This window comes from Vulpes lagopus, chromosome 2, assembly GCF_018345385.1.
Source record: "Vulpes lagopus strain Blue_001 chromosome 2, ASM1834538v1, whole genome shotgun sequence".
Lineage (NCBI taxonomy): Eukaryota > Metazoa > Chordata > Mammalia > Carnivora > Canidae > Vulpes > Vulpes lagopus.
In genome coordinates, this window is record NC_054825.1 from 117,954,717 (window position 1) to 117,975,709 (window position 20,993).

Here is a 20,993-nt window from a genome sequence, read left to right on the forward strand (position 1 = left end):
AAAATCTGTTACCAATTACATCAATTTTTTTTTTATCTATCACACAAGACAAAAAAATCTTAGAATACTAGCATTAACACAGCAATATGATTACTTAAAACAGGATTTTTGCTGCTCTTTGTCTTTAGACAACATATCACTTGAAACTTTCAGTCAAATTACTGTATTTTAAAGTCATTCTCATGAGTTTATACTATCAAATGTGTACTGTTAGGTTCATTTGATTCAGTCTGACTTTATATTCTTAGGGGCAGAACTTGTTTATTTTGTTGGTTACATGTATTTGTCTCATTATATAAAATATTTAAATGATTCCAAAGTAAAAATACAAAAGCAAAATATATTCCCTGACTCTTCGGCTCATTCCTTCCCTATAAGCAATCATTTAAAAAATCTAGACACAAGTGAGAGTAATTTACCTCAGATAAAATAATTATATTTGTCTCAGTGTTGTATCTTAATGTCTTTTAGCAGCTTGAGTACAGTTGAAGCAGCGTTTCCTAGGAAGGTTGTAGTAGATTTTGATGTATATCATAAGTGATTTTCTTTCTTTATAGGCCTAAAACCATTTAAATGTTTTAAAATGTAATTAGGTTTAAGGAACATTGGTTTACTATAAAAACAAACATAATTCGTTTGTTTCACTTTCTTTGTAAACCATTTCATTGCTAATAGTTTTTCAATGAATATAAGAACTCAGCTGCTTAGTTCTGAAAATGCAGTACAGGTTTGGACTTATAAGAGGGAATCTGGCAGTGTCTAGCAAAATCATATATGCATTTACCCTTTAAGCCAGCAATCACATTTATAGAAATTTATCCTGGAGATAATTTGACAAAAATTTGAAAATACTTAAATGTTTGTTATAGCACTGATCATAGTATCAAAAGACTATAAATAATGCAGGTGTCTGTAAAGAGGGGCTTGGTTAAAAAATTATGGTTTATCCTTGGTGGAATGCCATGTAGTTGTAAAAGCAGGAAATACCTTTGTATATTGTGTTGGAGTGATATCCAGGATCCTTTAAGTGATAAAAAAAAACCATAAGACTTTTCTAAAATATATTCTGTAAGAGGATTATCTGTGTTAGCCCATTTGCTGACAGAGTATAGTACAATAATGATATGCAGAATAATAACCCCAAGGAATTATAGAGATAAATCATTAAAGATATGTGGTACTTCTTAAGCTAGTAAAGTTAAATAAGGTACAATAAGGAAAGTGCTTTACCAAAGGATAAAATTGGTTACAAAGTTAATTAGAATATGTGATTTTTCTGTTCATTTAAAAAGACTATATATTTGAATTTCTATTTTCTACTCCCAGTTACTCTTAAATTCTAATCAACATATATTTCTATTTTAATTTTTTAAATTCTAGTTGAACATATATTTTCACTCTAGAGATATGTGTATTTTTTTTAGCAACCTGCTCACAAATCCTTCATTAATCAACCAATCCCTTAGTGTCTGTAAATACACAACTTCAAAAAGCACTGCTCCTAATTAGATCAAAATGAATAAGCTTTGAAATACAAAATCTGTATCGAAAGCGATTACTTAAGCACCTATACTTATTCGTTACTTAAAAGTTGTTTCATATTTTATAATTAGCAGTAAAATGGCAAATAATATCAACAAAACAATGATACATATTTAAGGCACAAAATTATTACCTCATATCATGAGCCATTAAAAAGGCATTTTTCCATTAGATAATTTAAGAAACAAAAAACATTACTGCTTAGAAATAATGTACTGGGTTTTATTACATAAATCTGCTATATATATAGCAATTTCAAATTGATAAACACCAAAATGATAAAGAGGTATCAAATGATACTGTGAGGCCTGAGGTACTGCAAGTTTTTTCCCACAGTTTGTGGTGTCCATTTTAAAATTAAAGGATATATACTACGACCTAATAAATGATTGGGGCATTAGACAATAAACATTACAATACTCAAGACTAGAATAACAAAAAGAGTTCTCAGGAACATTTTGTTTCCTAGCTTGGATTTTTAGAAGAGTAGAAAGAATAGATTACTGAGCTTATTATAAGTGAACATTTAAGTATCTACTTCTAACCAAAATTAAACATTTTATGAATCAAAATCCCCAAAAGTGTTTTAGGTACATGACAAGAGCGAGCCACAACTGGCGAAGAAAGAATATTCCTTTCCATTACATGCAATTCCTTGTATATTTAGACTTATTAACTTCAGGAAATTTAAAACTCAACAGGCACAGCAATCAGATGCAAGTAAATTTAATTACATGACATAAGGATTCTTCAAAATAAGTCTAAAGGCACATTACCAAAAACTATATTGTTTAGTTAAGAGGAAAAGATTGCCAGGAGGACAAATCCAAGGGAATGCAAGGATGGCTTACTGTGAAGAAATCTATCAATGGTAACATAAATAGGTCAAATAATCCAAGATCAAGATCATCTTAACCCTAAAGGAACTTGACAAAATCCAACATTCTTATTTGATTAAAAGAAAGGAATCAAAATTCAGTATTTTACATAAAGTAAAAGGATTCTTTCATAGCATGACGGGGAATAATTCTCTTAATGGTGAAATACTGGATGATTTCCTAATAATTGTTCAAGCCTAAACAAGCAAGCCACTATTTAGAATGACTCTGGAAAAATTACAAAGTTTAATTAAAAATAACACACATTAAAAAGTAGGAAAAAAACATAAATCTAGAAAAAAATGTACAAATTCATGATTATCGAAAATTTGATGCCTTTACTAATTATTAACAGTAACCACAAAGGAAATAAAATTGAAAAAGAGATCTCAGAACACCTGGGTGGCTCAGTGGTTGAGCATCTGCCTTTGGCTCAGGTTGTGATCCCCGGGTCCTGGGATCGAGTCCTGTTATCAGGTTTCCCGTGGGGAGCCTGCGTCTCCCTCTATGTCTCTGCCTCTCTCCTGGTCTCTTGTGAATAAATAAATAAAATCTTAAAAAAAAAAAAGATTTCAAGCTACTCTAATTAGAAATATCTATAATAAAAAACATTACATCTATATGGGGAAAAAAAACTATGCAACTTTAGTAAAACATAATACAAAGAAAATAAATGGAAAAACTTAATACATTCCTAGAGAGGAAGGATGAGTACTGTAAGGGCATAAACTATAAATTACTTGGAGAAAAGTGAACATATTAGCAATTTAAATTTTATCCAAATCCAAATGCCCAATTCGAACTGGGAAAAATCACTTTAGAAGGTACAAAACACAATGAATAGAAATAGCTGAATTAGCTTCTTTTAGGAGGGTGTTAGGAAATATATGATAGGTTTATTCTTACCAAGCATGAAGACATAAGGAAGTAATAAGAAAAATGGAATAAATAATAAAATAGTAAAGACATAAACACTAATAGTAAATAAGCAATAAATTACAATAGTAAATCAAATACATAACAGGAATTTAAGAGATCTGGATAGTGGGGTTACTTTTAAAGAACATTCGAATCAATAAGAAACACATTAAAACAGGTGGGCAATTAAGATTCAACTATTATCAAGACTATGGAATTATAGCCAACCTTGCTAATGTGTAAAAACCTACAAAATTTTAAAAAGAGAAAATGCAATTTTCTATTAATTTAGCTATTAGTTTCAAAAAAATCCAAATACTCAGACCTGAAGAACAGATACTTTTAGAAGTATCATTTCTGTTAGAAGAGTAAAATCAAAGCAATTTGATAATATGTGTCAAGAGTCTTAAAAGTATTCATATATTTTGGTTAAGTATTTCTACCTTCTGGAACTCTGACCTAAAAATTTAATTCCAAAAATAGAAAAAGGTTTAGGCTCTAAAATTTTAAGTTTTAGCGTGTTTATAACAGTGAAGAAATAATCCACCCCTCCATCAATGAAGGACTGCCCATGCACAGGAGGGAGCTATCTGTGACCACTGCATGTTACCAAAGAAAAATGATGACTCCTTCCCAGATCCCAAGAGCAGAAACAGAGAGCAAGGCTTTCTTGTTAGGTTAAGATACAGTATCTCAAATACCAGACATATGTTCAGCATTAAGAATTCTTACCCTTAGTTACTTCATTTAATCCTTACATTAACCTTATGAGGTAGGTATTACTTCCATTAGAAAGCCTGCCTACATGTCATAGACTTCCAGAATGTCTATGTCTTTGAATAGCTTAAGTTGAATTTGAAATATGAATGCCAGGGGTCTACTATAAAAAAGTCTATATATTTTAACAGACCTAGGGGAAACAATTCAGTTCAGTTCAGAAATTTAAACACAAAGGTACGAATACTTACAAAATGATCTTATTAACTTATATTTCCTATGTTTGATGAGAATTTAATTTTCTTTAAAGACACAGATTTGGGAGCTGAAGAAACACTACTTCCTATGGATTACCTGGGATGGTGCAAAACCAGACATGTGAAAAGCTGAAAACACAAGTGGCACCTCCACCTTCAGGAGCATTTCAATGTAGTGAGTGCTGCAAAAATATACCGGGTGGATGCCAGATTCTATAGTGTCAGTAGGTAGATACCTCTGCATAAAAAGGAGAAATTGATAATTAATGAATATGCAACTAATTTAAAATAATCAAACCAACTTACCTAAATCTTTAGCTGTGAACTGCTACTTCAAAATTAATGTGGTGGCCTAACAAGTTACTGTAAACATTCTAATTACATAAGTTAAAAAGTCAGAATGTTAAATACTGTAGAAAGAATAAATCTCAAGGTAATATTTATACCTTCCAAGACAAAGGAGTAAAGTTAATATTGTAATTTAATGCCTTGTGGAATGAAAGGGATAGCTGTTGCATGAAAATATAAATGTACAAGTACACAAGTAATAAAGCTTTTACATTTTAATACTGAGTGTATTTCTATATGCTTGGTATCCTTGGCTTTGGCCAATGATTACATCACATTAAAAAGTTTGAGTTCATCAGCTCTTCAGGATATTTGCATAGTCCCCTTTTGCTAAGATAGTGTTAAATAACCCAAATCTCAACTTGAGTTACTAATAACTGAAATTGGAAACTCTGTAAGAAATTTATTGCTAAAACTGGGAAAAAATGCATAATGCATTTTTAGATCAGCTATTTTATTTATATTTATAATTTTTATAAAAATTACATATATAATTTATATATTTTAAATTTTATATTTATTTATTTGTCCATTTATATGTGTACATATACATGCGTATCTTACAAACCTGCACTTTTCAGCAACTTCTTCATAAAGTTGGTTATATTTTCAGTTTGGCTCTTAGGTACAATTTATGTCATCATGATTGTTCTATAATACTTCAATGAGTATTTCTATAAATCCAATATCTAACCACAACATTTTTAAAACAAAGAATAAACCTGGGAGGCATCATTTTGTGTCAAGAAAAACTGATACACTAGCAACTATACCTAATAAACCTGTACTAAAAATTTATATTCAAATTAGTTCTGAAGAATACATAATTCAGAAACTTCCAGAAAGGCATTTTATGTTCTTACCTTTACTGGGTAACTGTAACAAAGAAAATTAATGCTTTTAAATTAAAACAAATTAAATTTATATATAACAATTGTATACAAGTTAAAATAAGGATTTCTTTCAAATTTTATTGCTAAAATGCTTTTAAGGATTTATTTACCTTATATACTAAAATTTCTGAAACCAGTGAGGTAATTGATCAGTGGTTTTCCTGTTTTATAAATTATCATCATTAAAGGACAATTTATCATTTCACATTGCATACATATATAAGAATATATGTAGAAATATATATATAGATTATGACAGGCTCTCAGAGTTACCACATAGTACACACAAAATAATTGTATATACTGATGACTACCAACATAACTATATAACATATTAGTGGACAGTGGACAGTCAACCTCAAATGAATGTCTAGGACAAAAACAAACTTTCTTTTGAGTAGTTAAAAATAATATACACTGGGAGGCCTGGGTGGCTCAGCGGTTGGGCAGCTGCCTTCGGCTCAGGTTGTGATTCTGCCGGGATCCGGGATCAAATCTCACATCAGGCTCCATGCAAAGAGCCTGTTTCTTCCTTTGCCTATGTCTCTGCCAATCTCTCTCTCTCTCTGTTTCTCTCATGAATAAATATATCTTTTAAAAAATGAAGTTTAAAATAAATAAATAAATGAATGAATGAATGAATGAATGAATAAATCAATCAATCAATCAATCAATCAATAAATAAATAAATAAATAAATAAATAAATAAATAAATAAATCATATACACTGACAGCCACTGGGGTGGCTCAGTTAGGTGTCCGACTTGATTTCAGATCAGGTCATGATCTCAGGGTCCTGAGATTGAGCTCCTATTCAGGCTTGGAACTCTGTGGGGAGTTTGCCTGAGGTTCTCTCTCTCTTTCTCCCTCTGCCCACTACCCCTCAACATGTACATGTACACATGATCTGTCTCTCTAAAGTAAATCTTTACACATATATATGTATATACGTATATATATATATACACACACACACACACACACACACTGAGAGTTAGTATCCTTTATCTTCTTTTATGAAATACATGTTTCACTAATGACTATTTGCATAGTAGAATTAACAAATCTAACAAACAGCAAAAAAACCAGCTTATACATATATATTAATTTTCAATGCAAGCTTAGGTAATAAGTTTCCAAATATATGTATAATAGTAGTGTAAGAAATGTATGCATAAGAAATAATTCTTTTTTTGAGAGAGAGAGAGAGAGAGAGCACAAGCAGGGAGAGTGGGAAAGAGAAAGAGAGAGAGAGAGCACAAGCTGGGGGAGTGGCAAGCAGAGACAGAGAGAGAAGCAGGCTCTCCGTTGAGCAGGGAGCCTAACATGGGGCTCAATCCCAGGACCCCAGGAACCTGAGCAGAAGGCAGATGCTTAACCCACTGTGCCACTCAGGTGCCCCAGTTCTAATACTGTATCTTTTCTATGTTGCATTGAAAACAATATATTCAGAGTAGGTGTGTTCAGAGATGAGACAAAGGGCTAATTACACTCTCAGGAAAAAAAAAAAAAAGCTATTATATAATGGAGTCCCAAAGCTTAGGCATGAGTTTTTCTACTCTTATAGATTATCCTCTGTTGGAAGAAATCATGCCATACTTTTCTGTAAACAATACAGCACCCAACACCAACCCTTGCATAGAGTAGCTATGCAACAAATTATTGATTGAATTACAAAATATGTTAATGATTGCATATTGTAATCATAATACACTCACTTATAATAAAAGTTTTACTAATTGGTCTATTAATTGACATTACATACCCTAATTTATGGTAAATAGTGTTCATAAACCAGATCAATAATGACAGCTGTGACCCACCTAAATACAACAGAGTCTTCTGAATCATCAAATTATGAAGTCTGTTTGTTATACTTTTAGTGTTCTGCTGTATTTTGCTTAGTCACAACTCTCTGAAAAGATGGCAACTTTTAATAAAGGTAATGACTCCAAATAAAATTCAGAATATAGGATTAAGCACAACACATATAGGAAAACAGCATTTAATATATCATGTAAGTAACATAAAACTAACATACAAACTATGCTATAATTGTGAAAAAGAATATCAGTAAAATCTTTTGGGTTGATATATACTAAAAAGTATCATAACATGAAGCAAGGACTTTATAAAATAATACTCTTTAGAATGTTTTACTGTAGTGATTAAAAATGAAAGATACAGGTCTTAAAAAATGGACCTTAGTAAGCAGTCTTTTGGTTTTTCCTTTCCACTACAGGTAGTTCTGATGAGTCATTCCATTCCTGACACTAGTTCCAAGTTGTTATGGAAATCAAATAGAAAGACCCTATGAAAAAGATAAACTCTCCAAACCAATTTAAGTGGACCCAATCTAGTACAGTCCAGTCCTCCACTCTGGGGATCTGTCATCAGAGAATGGACCATGTTTTATTGGTAATGTTGCAGTTAATTTGTGCATCATGTGCATCATGCAGGAGGTGAATAGAAAACTTTTTTTTTTCTTTTAACTCTGATTCTATAATTCTAAAAAACAAATCTTTCTCCTCTCTGGGGAGGGGGGGAAGCACATGGGAAAATGGAATCTTTAAATATGGACCTAAGATTTAAAGTTATATAAACAAGAAAGGGGTTTTGACACTAGTTCTGTCCTACAAGTAACAGGTCACATGATTTACTATTGTTAATGCCTTGCAAATGGTTACAAGTGTGCCAGGACATGCTGATGGTTGTAATATTTAAATCTAAATGTATATTTGAATGGTATAGGAATTGTTAACTCTAAACTTGCTGTGTTAACTGGTTTTATTTTGTGAGGAGTAAGAAAGGAATAAATGTATATATCCACACACATTTTTATATATGTAAAATACAGCAACTGTCCCATGATCTTCCTAAAGAACTACAGTAGTTTTTTGACTATTACTTTAGCTTGATTTATCATCAATGGAGTTTTTGTCTGTATGTGAATGTGAAATAGTTTTTTATTTGAATTTTGTTTTCCTTTTGCATAAGTTTTACTAACAGAAGGCATATGTGATTGTTAATTTTATTGAAATTACTATCTGAGATTAGGTATTCTTACATGGAAATAATAGATTTTTTCAATCTTTTTTAATCTATCATTTTATTAACTTTTATGTTAAAATTAGTCAAATTCTAATTCCTGATGAAATTCCATAAAGAATTAATATATTATTATTTAGGAAGGTCTTTTTAAAGAGTAAATAATAATAGAAGATAATTTAATACAGTCAATACATTAAATGATCCTTCCGGTCTAAATGGCTCCAAAGGAAAATTTTTTTCAAATTACTTTTATTTCAAATGAGTATATAGTCATAGTCTATAAAATTTTGAGAACATCAAAGTAATATTTCATTATTTCCTATATTGCTTATCTGAGCCCAATTTTTTACACCTTTTGATGCAATCTGCTTACAACATTCTTAATGCAAAGGACTATTCTCTTTTAAATAATTTTTTAAAGTAGTAAAAGCTTATTGTCCTATATATTTGTATTTAAATACTAATTCACACACTCAACACCTATTTGTTGAATTAATTACTATTGGAAATAGCTTGGAACACAATGGGAAACAAAACAGAAAAAGCTCCCCTCCTAGTGCTTACACATTTAAGTGTATAAATACATACACAAATGAAGTTGCATAATAGGAATTAACATAGGCTACAGAAGAAGAGAAATGGGGTAATAAGGCTGAAGAACGCAGGTCTGGGGTGTAGGTCTGGGGCACAGGCTGAATGAAGCTTTTTTAAGGTTGATTATAATAATGAGATTGAGCTAAAGATGATGGACAAGTTTGTGCTATTAATAGCTAAAGCCAAAGTACCTCACCAAAACTGCAGGTTAACTTATTTTATCAACATGCGTAGAAAGTGTCACTGCAATGTTTGAGACCAATGGAACAAACAAAATAGTAAATACTGTATTACGATGATTACTGAATGCACTAAGTGGCATAGAAAAAGCACCAATCCATAAGATGATTAAATCAAAGACATTTATACCATGCAGTTGTGACTGTTGAAACATTAGTAACTACACTATAAGGCACTGCATAAATGTTCATGGATAGGACAGTTGCACCAACAGAAAAGTGTCCAGGCTTTATGTCAAAAGTTTGTCTAAACACCTTGAGTAATATGTCACTCCATTCCATTCACAGATCTACAGTCCATATTCAATCATGCTATTAAAATAAATCTAATAAAATCCAAGTTGCTAGAGCCTTGCCTGAATTCAATTTTATGGGAAGAAACCCTATTAGAGCACAACATCACTGTTACATTAAAAGTAATGTTATGAAAAAGTCTGTAGATTCAAAGCAAAAAATCCAACTTTATAAAATTATGGTTAAAAAAAGTTGACTCTTGGGACGCCCAGGTGGCTTAGCAGTTGAGCGTCTGCCCCTGGTTCAGGGCGTGATCCCAGTCCTGGGATGGAGTCCCACATCGGGCTCCCTGCGAGGAGCCTGTTTCTCTCTCTAGGTCTCTGCTTCTCTCTCTCATGAACAAATAAAAGTATTTTTTAAAAAAGTTGATATTTGGCAGTGCCACAATCGGAATGCTAAGCTAGTGGAAAGCAGGTATCATTCTCAAATGCTTGACATGAAAATGTATGCCTGGATTCAAAATCTATATTCATTATCAAAATTATCAAAAGATTTTTCAACATTACATTTGTAAATGGAGGAGGGAAATATCTAAGATTTTTTAAATCTTCATGTACAATTTAGAGATTTGTTCAAATTCTGGTGAACAGAAGGAAAGTAGTTCCACTGATTAGAGAAAAACTGGTATATACTCTTTTGCCATTTGCTTCTGCTTGTTCATGTGAGCAAATTTCTCATTATGCTGAAGTACAAGCGCTGGAAATTCTTATTCAGGAATTACATCCAGCTATTTCAAGCATAAAATTATAGAATCTCAATATTTATAATATATTCCTCCTTGATTCTTGGCTTTTGTGTTCCTTATCACAATATATACTGTAAAAACATGTAATATATGTTTTCATTGAACTCCAATATGCTCCAGCTCCCTTAACTTATCTTTGAGTGCCATGTGATTGCATTGTCCATGCGCAGTATGTCATAGGAAAGATTTGGGACATATTGACCTATCTTGTACACTAGACAGTTTCCCCATGTTGGAGATCTTAATGGTAGTAAGTAAAATGAAATACAGAAACGTCAGTAAATTGAGGGATGCTTTTACCACTAAACTCTAAAGTCTCATGAAGCTAGTAAAATCCTTTAAAATACACTATAATACTATAATCAGAACTTATCATAGATTTCCAAAATGTTTAGTTTTCCCCCTCTGCAGAATATTTTGAAAATTTTGATTGATCTTCTTATACTGTAATTTATCTGATTCTTTCTAACAAAGTAACAATAAAAAACATTCAGTAGTTCTTTTTACATATGTACTTTTTATAATTTACATAAATGGCAAGTTTAAAATTTATTAATCCATCTATTATCACTAATCTTTCATTCAGATACCATTAGGTGTAAGACACCAAGTATTTGGGAGAATGTCAAATCTGTATCTTAAAAGAGAATCAGCCAAAAAGCATTCAGGTACAAAATGAACATAAATTATTACAGAGCCCTCTACAAATAAGATCCCAATAAATTTAAATTGGATTTGCCTTAAAATTTAACATACTCATTTAAAGACAGGGTAAAAAGTCTTACAGAAATATGTAGTCTTGGCAACCAAAGGAAAGCAGAGGTCAGAAGCCTGGAGAACTGCTGAAGAAATCTAAGTGTTTTTTCTTTGTCTCCCAACATTATCATGAATAAAGAAGATACAAACCAGTCATGGCCAGCATAACTCCCCTGCAGGCAGACTGAACAGCACAGTTAAGGAACTTCTGCAATATTTTATCTTACAAGATGAAACATAAGAACTTCATTAATATTCACTTCCAGGATTGCTATCAGGAAAGAGATATTGATACCTAGTCCTCATTTTATCTTCAACCAATTTACAAGCTAATATGCTGTTTACTTACATAAGTAATGGAGGCCAATGGCACTAGCAAATGCAGAAAAAATGATCTGCAATGTGGCAGATCATTTATTCAAATCATTAACATAATAGTTCCAACTCTTTCTCTGGTTTAGGTTATCTGCTAAATTACTAGCATAATCAAATATTTTAAAAATCCATACATCTTTAGAATTTGGTAATGCAAATGGTTTGTATATATTTTTTCCCCTTCAAGTCAAACCTATTTCTGAAAAATAATTAATTCAAGTAAAATAAATGTATGTTCTATTGTTATTCTAGATTTACTAACTCTAGAAAATTCTTATTCTAGATATGCTAAACCTATTTTTAAAAATCTTATATATATATATATCTGAAAATAAGGCCTAATAACTTTAATCACTTTTAGATTCAAGAAGACTGAATTTAGTAATTACTACCGAATTGAATAAAATTAATATTTAAAATACAGAATACTTTTAGGTGCATCATAATCAGCAATATAGGTTAAAGTATTATTTAGTATAAATGTGTTAAGGTACCCTATCAAAGAATTATGAAAAATAAATAATGTTCTATTACTGTGAATCCACTCAAAAAGGATATGAAGAGAAGATTTTATGGGAGCCTGCTGCTGTTTCAGGAATCTCTCACAGTGCTTTAAAACCAAGGTAAGATCATTTTCTGCACTGTCTTTTAACAGGTTGAGGAACTTGCCATATCTACATTAAAAGCCCACAAAACATACAAAATTGAAAAACATCAGGCCTGGCATTGCAAATTCACTTTTTAAAAGCCATCAAGCATAGTCCTCTTGAGATCCCAAGGTTTTTAAGTTTTCAAATTTCTACTTCTAGGATAACTATGCTATCCAGAACACTTAGAGGGAAAGCTTAACACTCAATTTTAAGTTCCTGATAGTTACATTTGGATTAGCAATAGTTACCTGGTAAATACTGACAACTTTAAGGAAAAATAAAACACTAATGAGAGAGCAAAACGTAGACACTATAGATGAGAAGAATATAATCATTTTTCCTGAACTTAATCTAAAACATGTAATGTTGACAAATTAGACTGACTTGTTAAGTCTAGAAGCAATTTTAGATCTTTAGTCCGGAGGTTCTGAGAGGAGGCACTTCCCCTCCTGTGGCCACTTGAGAAATTCATGCGGGGTGTTTTTGATTGCATAGTGACTGGGTTTACTAATAGTAGGTGGTGTGTGATGGTCGGTCAGGAGGTTAGATGTGGGACAGTCCTGCACAACCACTTGCAAATGTCCTTCCTGCCTGTTATTTGCATGGATAAAGAAGCTATTTATAATTTAATTATCTGAAACCAATTCTGTTTTATATAAGATCATAAAATATTTTTTCTCTATTTTTCTTTTTTTATTATACACTGAAGGCAACTATGTGTAAATCAGGAAAAGACAGTACTTTTGTTGTTTGAAGCCTGAGACTCATTCACCATTTTGGAAAGTCACTTTGCCGGTGGCAAAACTCGAGCAGTATTTGTAGCATCAAAATACCACCAGTCTCTATTTGCAGCTGCCAAAGTCACAATGATTCTATGGGGTTGACAGTTATGTCATATATAGTAATTGGGTACAAACATTTCATTACAAATCATTTTCCATTTATTTCTTACCAATAAGCTACTATATTGAATTTTAAAAATATGTGACTAATCTGCTCATGTTATCTATGGATTCCATTTCAGAATAGAAATTGGACATTACAAAATAAAAGGCAGATATAGGGTCACAAAACAATGAGATACATGCTTTATGTGATGATCCACCTGGTAAGAGCCAGAATTACTATCATACTTTTCATTATCATGCTATGAATTTATAAAAATAGTCTTTTTAAAAGCTTCCATATGCATATTTTTTATACTTGATTCTAAAGATTACCCACTGAAGTACCATGGAACTATTAAAATCCTCATTTAATAAGCAGGAGAGAGACTTACTCCTTAATTCCCAGTATGCTGTTTAGCTTATTTCTTTTGAAAATTACAATTTGAGTACTAAAAATTCAAACTACTATAATTGGTTTATTCATTTTTAACTTCTGTGTCTATCCTTAAGGTACTTTTGTACTCATCACCATAACCTGACAATTAAAATCTATCATATTTTATAAAATGGCATGATTGTGCTACTAATGTGCTGAATTTTACAATGCATTTTTTGGGAAAAAAAACCTGTAGTCATAGAGACTTAAACATACTGTAATTAGCCTCTGAAATGATAATGAACCATAACTGATTTACCAGCAGCGGTAATATAATCATATGCCAATATCCCCAAAACAAAGTTATTATTTTCTGAATGATAAACTCTGCATTTAAAGTACACAAAATAGTTGGTTGTTAAATACCATTAAGCACATATCAGGTAGATGAAACAAATTCTAGAAATGCGCAAGGGAGAGATTTCCCTATAATATACCTGACAGTCATTTTAATGCCAAGCTGCTGCACAGATGAAAGACTTTCGTTCTTCACATTTGCATCAGTAGCTACAAACAATAGAAAACGGAGTTATAAAAATGTATAAAAGTCTGCATAATCACATTTTAATTGAAAATTGATGAAAGTCATATTTTTACATATTTTAATGTGAATTTTGAAAACACTGATGAATTTGTTCTTTTAAGAGCTGTCAGTTACATTTTCAAAGAAATTAACAGGAAACTTTTTACAAATAACTTTTCTCCTATAACAATCATTTAAAAGCATATTAAATACAAAACAACTAATTTTAGTTTTAAAGCAATTTATTTTTACTCAGCCCATATCACAACACAAAAGCTGTTAACCCAAGAACAATCTAGAATATTGTACTTTCATCAGGCAATGCATATATTTTTAATTACAAATATGTCTAAGTATGGCTATTTACTTCTTAAAGATTTTTTTAAGATTTTGTTTATTTGCGAGAGAGGGAAAGTGAGAGAGAGAGAGAGCAGGTCCTGGGGGAGAGGCAGAGATAAGGGAGAAGGAAAGGCTGGGGTTCAATGTGGGGCTCCATCTTGGGACTCCGGGATCTTGACCTGAGCCAAAGACATATGCTTAAATGACTGAGCCACCCAGGCGCCCTCCTCTTAAAGGTTTAAAAATGAGTGTCAAAAAGCGATAATCAATATACTACTTAAAATATATAACAGTGGGGATCCCTGGGTGGCGCAGCGGTTTGGCGCCTGCCTTTGGCCCAGGGCGCGATCCTGGAGACCCGGGATCGAATCCCACGTCAGGCTCCCGGTGCATGGAGCCTGCTTCTCCCTCTGCCTGTGTCTCTGCCTCTCTCTCTCTCTGTGTGACTATCATAAATAAATAAAAAAAAAAAAAAAATTAAAAAAAAAAATATATATAACAGTATATGAGGGTAGAGTGAACAACGTTTTTCCAGCAGGTGGATTTTCTTTATGAAGTAGGAGTCATGATCTGCCAAAAGTGAGAAGGCTGTATTGTACAAAGGACGATAGGAGAGGCTGAAAATTTGGATTAGTTCTGGAGAATATTGGATGACCAAACTAACGGTGAATGCTCAAAAACATCACTAGTTGGCACTGAGGGTTCTAGTTTAAATTTTCATTTTTTTTTAGCTAAAGAAACTGTAGCATGCATGTACATGCATATATACACATGCACACACTATTAAGGGAATTGTCCAAAATCACATAATTACCTAGTGGTAAAGAGGACTAAAAGGTAGATTTCTCACACTCCTATCAGTTTTTTTTTTCTTTTTTCCTTCCATTACACACTGATGCATCTCATTCTATCAGTATAATCTAATTAACTTGTGGACTCATTCATTTCTTTTAATACATCTTTTCTAATAAAGTAAGTGTGGAGCACCATGCTAGAAGCTATAGGGGATAGAAGATAAATAATACATCATGCCCTAAAGGAACTTTCCATGTAGTGTCAGAGATAAAATTCATATATAGATAACTCTGCTAAGGATGTTTTAAAGGACTAAGTAGAACAAGAATGGTACAGATAGAGTGCTATGTGAATTAAGAAACAGAGAGATTACAAAGAACTGGCACTTAAACTGAACCTTAAAATATGGTTAGACTTGAGATCTACAGATATAAGGAAGAACACAAATTAAACATCACTGTTATCAAACGTCTACTCATTGGGTCAGCAACAATCCATCATTTAGCACTCTTCAAAGTAAGTTACCCTGTTTCTCCCAGTTTGCCCAGGTCTTGCATGGTTTTAGCTCTGAAAGTCTCATGCCCTAAGAAGCCCCCTTAACCCCAGGCAAACCAGACTGGTCTTTTACCGACCTCGAATGGTAATTTTCTTTAAAAATAAGTTAATTAAAATAAAATAAACTTAACTGCTCAGTTCACTTCTTGACAAGCTATATCTGAGTTTTACTTATTCAGATCAGAACACAAACTTAGCATTATTGTTGCACTTGACCTATAATGAGCAGTTATTTTTTATATATCTTAGAATTCCTCCCTATTTGTAGACTCTAACTTTACTAATAGATATACATTCTAGATGCACAGATTGCTAAAGAGAGTTTTATATATAATGGCTCATTTATATGAGTCAGTATTTTTCTCCTAGGGAAAAAAAAAAAGGAGTTTCTATTACTTTCTACCAAAAACATATATGTCACAAATTATTCTCACACTCAAAAATGGCCAATTTTTAAAACTATTAATCATCATTCATATGCTCACCATAATTTCAAGTTTTTAGTCTTATCAACAGCATTTTTAAAAATCAGCCATAATTTAAACAGCTTTTCCAATGTCCACTATAACACAATCAGATTAAATTCATTTGGTAACAACCAGGAGGTTCTTAATGTGTCAGTACTTGAATATACTCCTGGTGATCCTATATTTTATTATTAATTGCAATTCAGTTTCCCAAGCTCAAATAACATAAAACTTTAGTGCTGTAGTATTGGTGACACTGGCTGATTTTGCAAAATTTAGGGAGTTTCAATAAAGTAAATATTTTGGCTTTATATATATTTTTATAGCCACAAAACAGACCTATCTCCTATCAACTATCCTAAAAGTGTATTATAAGATTGATTTTTTTAAATTAGTCAGATTATTTTATTGAGGTAAACTTTATAGTCAAAGAAATATAAAGATCTTAAATGTACAGTTCAATTAGTTTTGACAAATGCATACAAGCTTTATAACTTACACTCCTCTAAGATAGAGAATATTTTCATCTCCTAGAAGTTCCCTCATGCTCCCTTCTAGCCAATTCCTGTACATTCATCTTCCCTAAACCAGCCACCGATCTAATCTCTTTCACTACTGGTATAGCTTTACCTGGAATATAATATAAATGGAATCACACAGCATGTACCCTTTTGTGTGTTTTTTTTCCACTTAACACAATGTTTTGAGATTCATTTCATATTGTAGCATGTATTGACAGTTTTTTTATTATAAGTAGTATTCCATTACATAAATATGTTGAAATTTATTTTTCTGGGACATTTGTATTTATTTTTTCAGATTTTGAATTTATGAATAAAGAGCTCTGAACATTCTTGGGCAAATATCAAAGATGAGCTATCACCTCACATCTCAGAATGGCTAAAACCAAAAAGATAAGAAATAACAAGTGTTAGTGAAAATGTAAAGAAAAGGAACCCTTGTACACTGTTGGTGGGAATATAAACTGGTACTTTTACTGTGAAAAACAGTATGGAGTTCCTAAAAAATTAAAAAATAGAAATGTCATGTGATCCACTAATTCCACTATTGGGTATCCACCCAAAAGAAAACGAAAACACTAATTCAAAAAGATACACACATCCCTATGTTTACTGCAGCATTATATACAGTAGCCAAGATAAGGAAGCAACCTAAGTGTCCATCGATAGATGAGTGGATAAGGAAGATGTGGTATATTTATGTGCACATGTGTGTGCACACACAAGTTATTACTCAGCCATAAAAAAAGATGTGATCATGCCACTTGTAACAACATGGATGGACCTAGAAGGTATTATGGTAAGTGAAATAAGTCAGACTGAGAAAGACAAATACCATATGGTTTCACTCCTATAGGGGGAAAAAAAAAGAACAAATAACAGAATCAGACCTATAAATACAGAGAACAAACTGATGGTTGCCACAGGAGAGTGAGTGGAGGGGTAGGCAAAATGGGTGAAGGGTTTCAGTTATGGATTGCATAAGTAATGGGGATAAACGCTACAGTATAAGGAATATAGTCACTGATATTATAATAGCAATGCATGGGAACAGATGGCAGCTACACTTGTAGTGAACACAGCATAATGTGTAAACTTACCGAATCATTATGTTGTACATTATGAAATTAATGTAACATTGCTTGTCAACTATACTCAAAAACAAAACAAAACAAAAAATAGGAAAGTCCTTCAGGCTGAAGAGAAGTAGACCAGATGAACACACACACACACACACACACACACACACACACCTGACACATATACAGAGATACTCGAAATTGTAAATACAAAATAATTTTCTCGTTTCTTTACTTTATGTTTAATTTATGTTATTATGTTTATTATGTTTATTATGTTTAATTTATGTTATTAATTCACAGTAGATAAAAATATCAAAATCATAGATAAAATTTTAAAATATCAATAATCATGTAAATAGTCTAAAAACAACAATCAATGGCAGAACTTTTCAGACTGAATTAAAAACAATGCAAGATGCAACTATATGCTATGTATCTTTAAATACCCTTTAAACTGAAAGACATAATATACTAAAGATGGGATGGGCAGCCCGGGTGGCTCAGTGGTTTAGCGCTGCCTTCAGCCCAGGGCCTGATCCTGGAGACCCAGGACCGAGTCCCATGTCAGGCTCCCTGTATGGAGCCTGCTTCTCCCTCTGCCTGTATCTCTGCCTCTCTTCTCTTTTTGTCTCTCATGGATAAATAAATAAAATATTTTTAAAAATAAAATAAAGATGGGAAAACATATTATACCAACACTAATCATAAGAGAACTGAATGTCTATATTATTATCAGATAAAATATACTCTAGGTCAAGGAGTATTAGAGATAAAAGACTTTTTTAAATGATAACATGGTCAATTCATCAAGAAGAAAAAGCAATACTACATATATATTTACCAAATTGGAAAACTTTACAATACATGAACAAAAACTAAGAATTAAAGGGAAAAGTCAATAAACATAAAATAAAGGGAGAGAGCTCAATACTACTACTCTATCAGCATTTGGGAGAGAGCTCAACACTACTACTCTATCAGCATTTGGTACCAAAAGGAGACAAAAAATAAGAAATTTTCTAGAAAATCTGAACAGTATGACCAACTAAATTGCCCTTATTGGTTATTTATAGAACACTACAACCATCGACTCTAATAAATATGTCCTTTTTACCTGTCAATGGAACATTTACTAAAACAGAACATTTATTAGGCCATACAAAGTTTCAAAAAAATTTTAAGAAATTACATTATATGCAGAATATTCCATAAATACAACAGAATTAAAATAAAAACGAGTAACAAAAAGATTTCTGGAAAACCTCCAAATTCTTGAAAGTTAAGAAACACACTGCAAATTAGTCAAGGTCAAAGAAGAACTAGCAAGCTAAATTAGAAAATATTTTCAATGGAATGATTACTAAGACATTTCTTTTTTTTTTTAATTTTATTTTATTTATTCATAGACACAGAGAGCGAGAGGCAGAGACACAGACAAAAGGAGAAGCAGGCTCCGCATAGGGAGCCCAATGTGGGACTCGATCCCGGGTCTCCAGGATCACACCCCAGGCTGCAGGCGGCGCCAAACCGCTGTGCCACCGGGGCTGCCTACTAAGACATTTCTAAACATGCACTGGGAGGCAACTCAAGCATTGCTTACGGGAAACTTTATATATAGCTCCATATATTTTATTAGAAAAGAATAAAGGTTTAAAGTCAATGATCTAAACTTCCATCACAGAAGCTACAGAAAGAAGAGGAATTTAAACCTAAAGTCAACAGAAAGAAGAAATAAAATATAACAGAAACCAATAAAATAAAAAATAAGGAAGAAAGAGGATATCAGTAAAACCAAATGTTGGTTCTTTGAAAAGATCAATTAACAAATCTCTACTTGGCGTATAAAGAAAAAAGAGAAAGAGAAAACACAAATTATCAATAACAAGAATAAAAGAGGAAATATCACCATAGATCCTACAGACCCAAGAAGAAACAGAAAATCTAAAGATTCTTACATTTATTAATGAAATTCAATTAGTATTTTAAAAAGCATAACATGAAGAATACTCAGACGAACATGTTATCACCAGTGGATTCTATCAAATAAGTAAAATAATAATAATCTTACACATTTATAAGCATGGTATGACCATGATCCCCAAACAATTCAAAAACATTAAAAGCAAACTAGTGACCAATATTGTATCCAAATATAATAGAAAAAATATTTTTAAAATATTAGCCATTCAAATTCAGTAATATAAAAGGATGACATATCATGATTAAGAAGAATTCACCAGAGAAATGTAAAGTTGATTTAACACTCAAAAATCAATGTAAAACTTTTCCCCTAAGAGTAAGAACAAGCAAATTGTATATTCCTTCTTATACACTCAATTAGGTCTAGACAAAATATACAAAGCAATTTTGTGAGATAAGAAAGCTTTTCAATCAATTGTGCTGGAACAACTAGCTATCAGGCAAAAAATATGTAAACCCTTACCTCACACCATACACAAACAAAAACTCAAAATTGATTATAGACCTGCAGGTAAGAGATAAACTACGAAGCATAAAAGACTGTCTTTAATGCCTTGATGGAAGCAAAGATTGTCAGAGCAGAACCCTGAAAGTACGGACTGTAAAAGGAAAAAAAAAAAAACGGACAAATTGGACTTCATCAAAATTGATCTTCTATTCATCAGAAGACACTTAGGAAAATGACTAGACAAGCTACATAATGGAAGAAAATATTTGCAGTATAAATTGGACAAGACATTGTATCCATAATCTACAACCATTATCTACACCTTAAAATATAAAAAGTTATGAAACCCATATGGAAATGATGGGGGTGAGTGAGAAGCAAAATATCTGAATAGACATCTCAAAAGAAGTGTTCAACATCACCTATCATTAGGAAAATGCGATTAAAAAACATGGAGATAGTACTGCACATCCACTGAAATGGCTAAAATTAAAGACTGAAAATACTGAGTGTTGATAAGACTAAGGAGCAACTGGTACTGTCATACATTGTTGGTGAGAGTGTAAAATGGCACAACTATTTTGGAAAATGGTTTGGCAATTCTTCATAAAGTTAAACATACTTCTACTCTCTAATCCATGAATTACACTTCTTTGTATTAATATAAAAATTGATTTTTATAACCTATCAGCAGAACGATTTT

The 20,993-nt window shown here is 32.0% G+C and overlaps 1 protein-coding gene across 2 annotated transcripts in view; it reads right to left on the reverse strand.

Moving 5' to 3' along the window:
• TBC1D32 (TBC1 domain family member 32) overlaps positions 1-20,993 on the reverse strand; it is a 203,485-nt gene that overhangs the window by 12,422 nt on the left and 170,070 nt on the right. The window contains exons 29-32 of one of the 2 annotated variants that reach the window (XM_041743860.1): positions 14,018-14,087; positions 12,166-12,281; positions 11,262-11,416; positions 4,410-4,550 (exon numbers count right to left, since the gene is read on the reverse strand). In XM_041743860.1, the coding sequence (XP_041599794.1) occupies positions 4,410-4,550; positions 11,262-11,416; positions 12,166-12,281; positions 14,018-14,087 (482 nt within the window). The remainder of the gene's footprint in view (positions 1-4,409; positions 4,551-11,261; positions 11,417-12,165; positions 12,282-14,017; positions 14,088-20,993) is intronic. The other variant, XR_005986056.1, reaches the window with a different exon arrangement.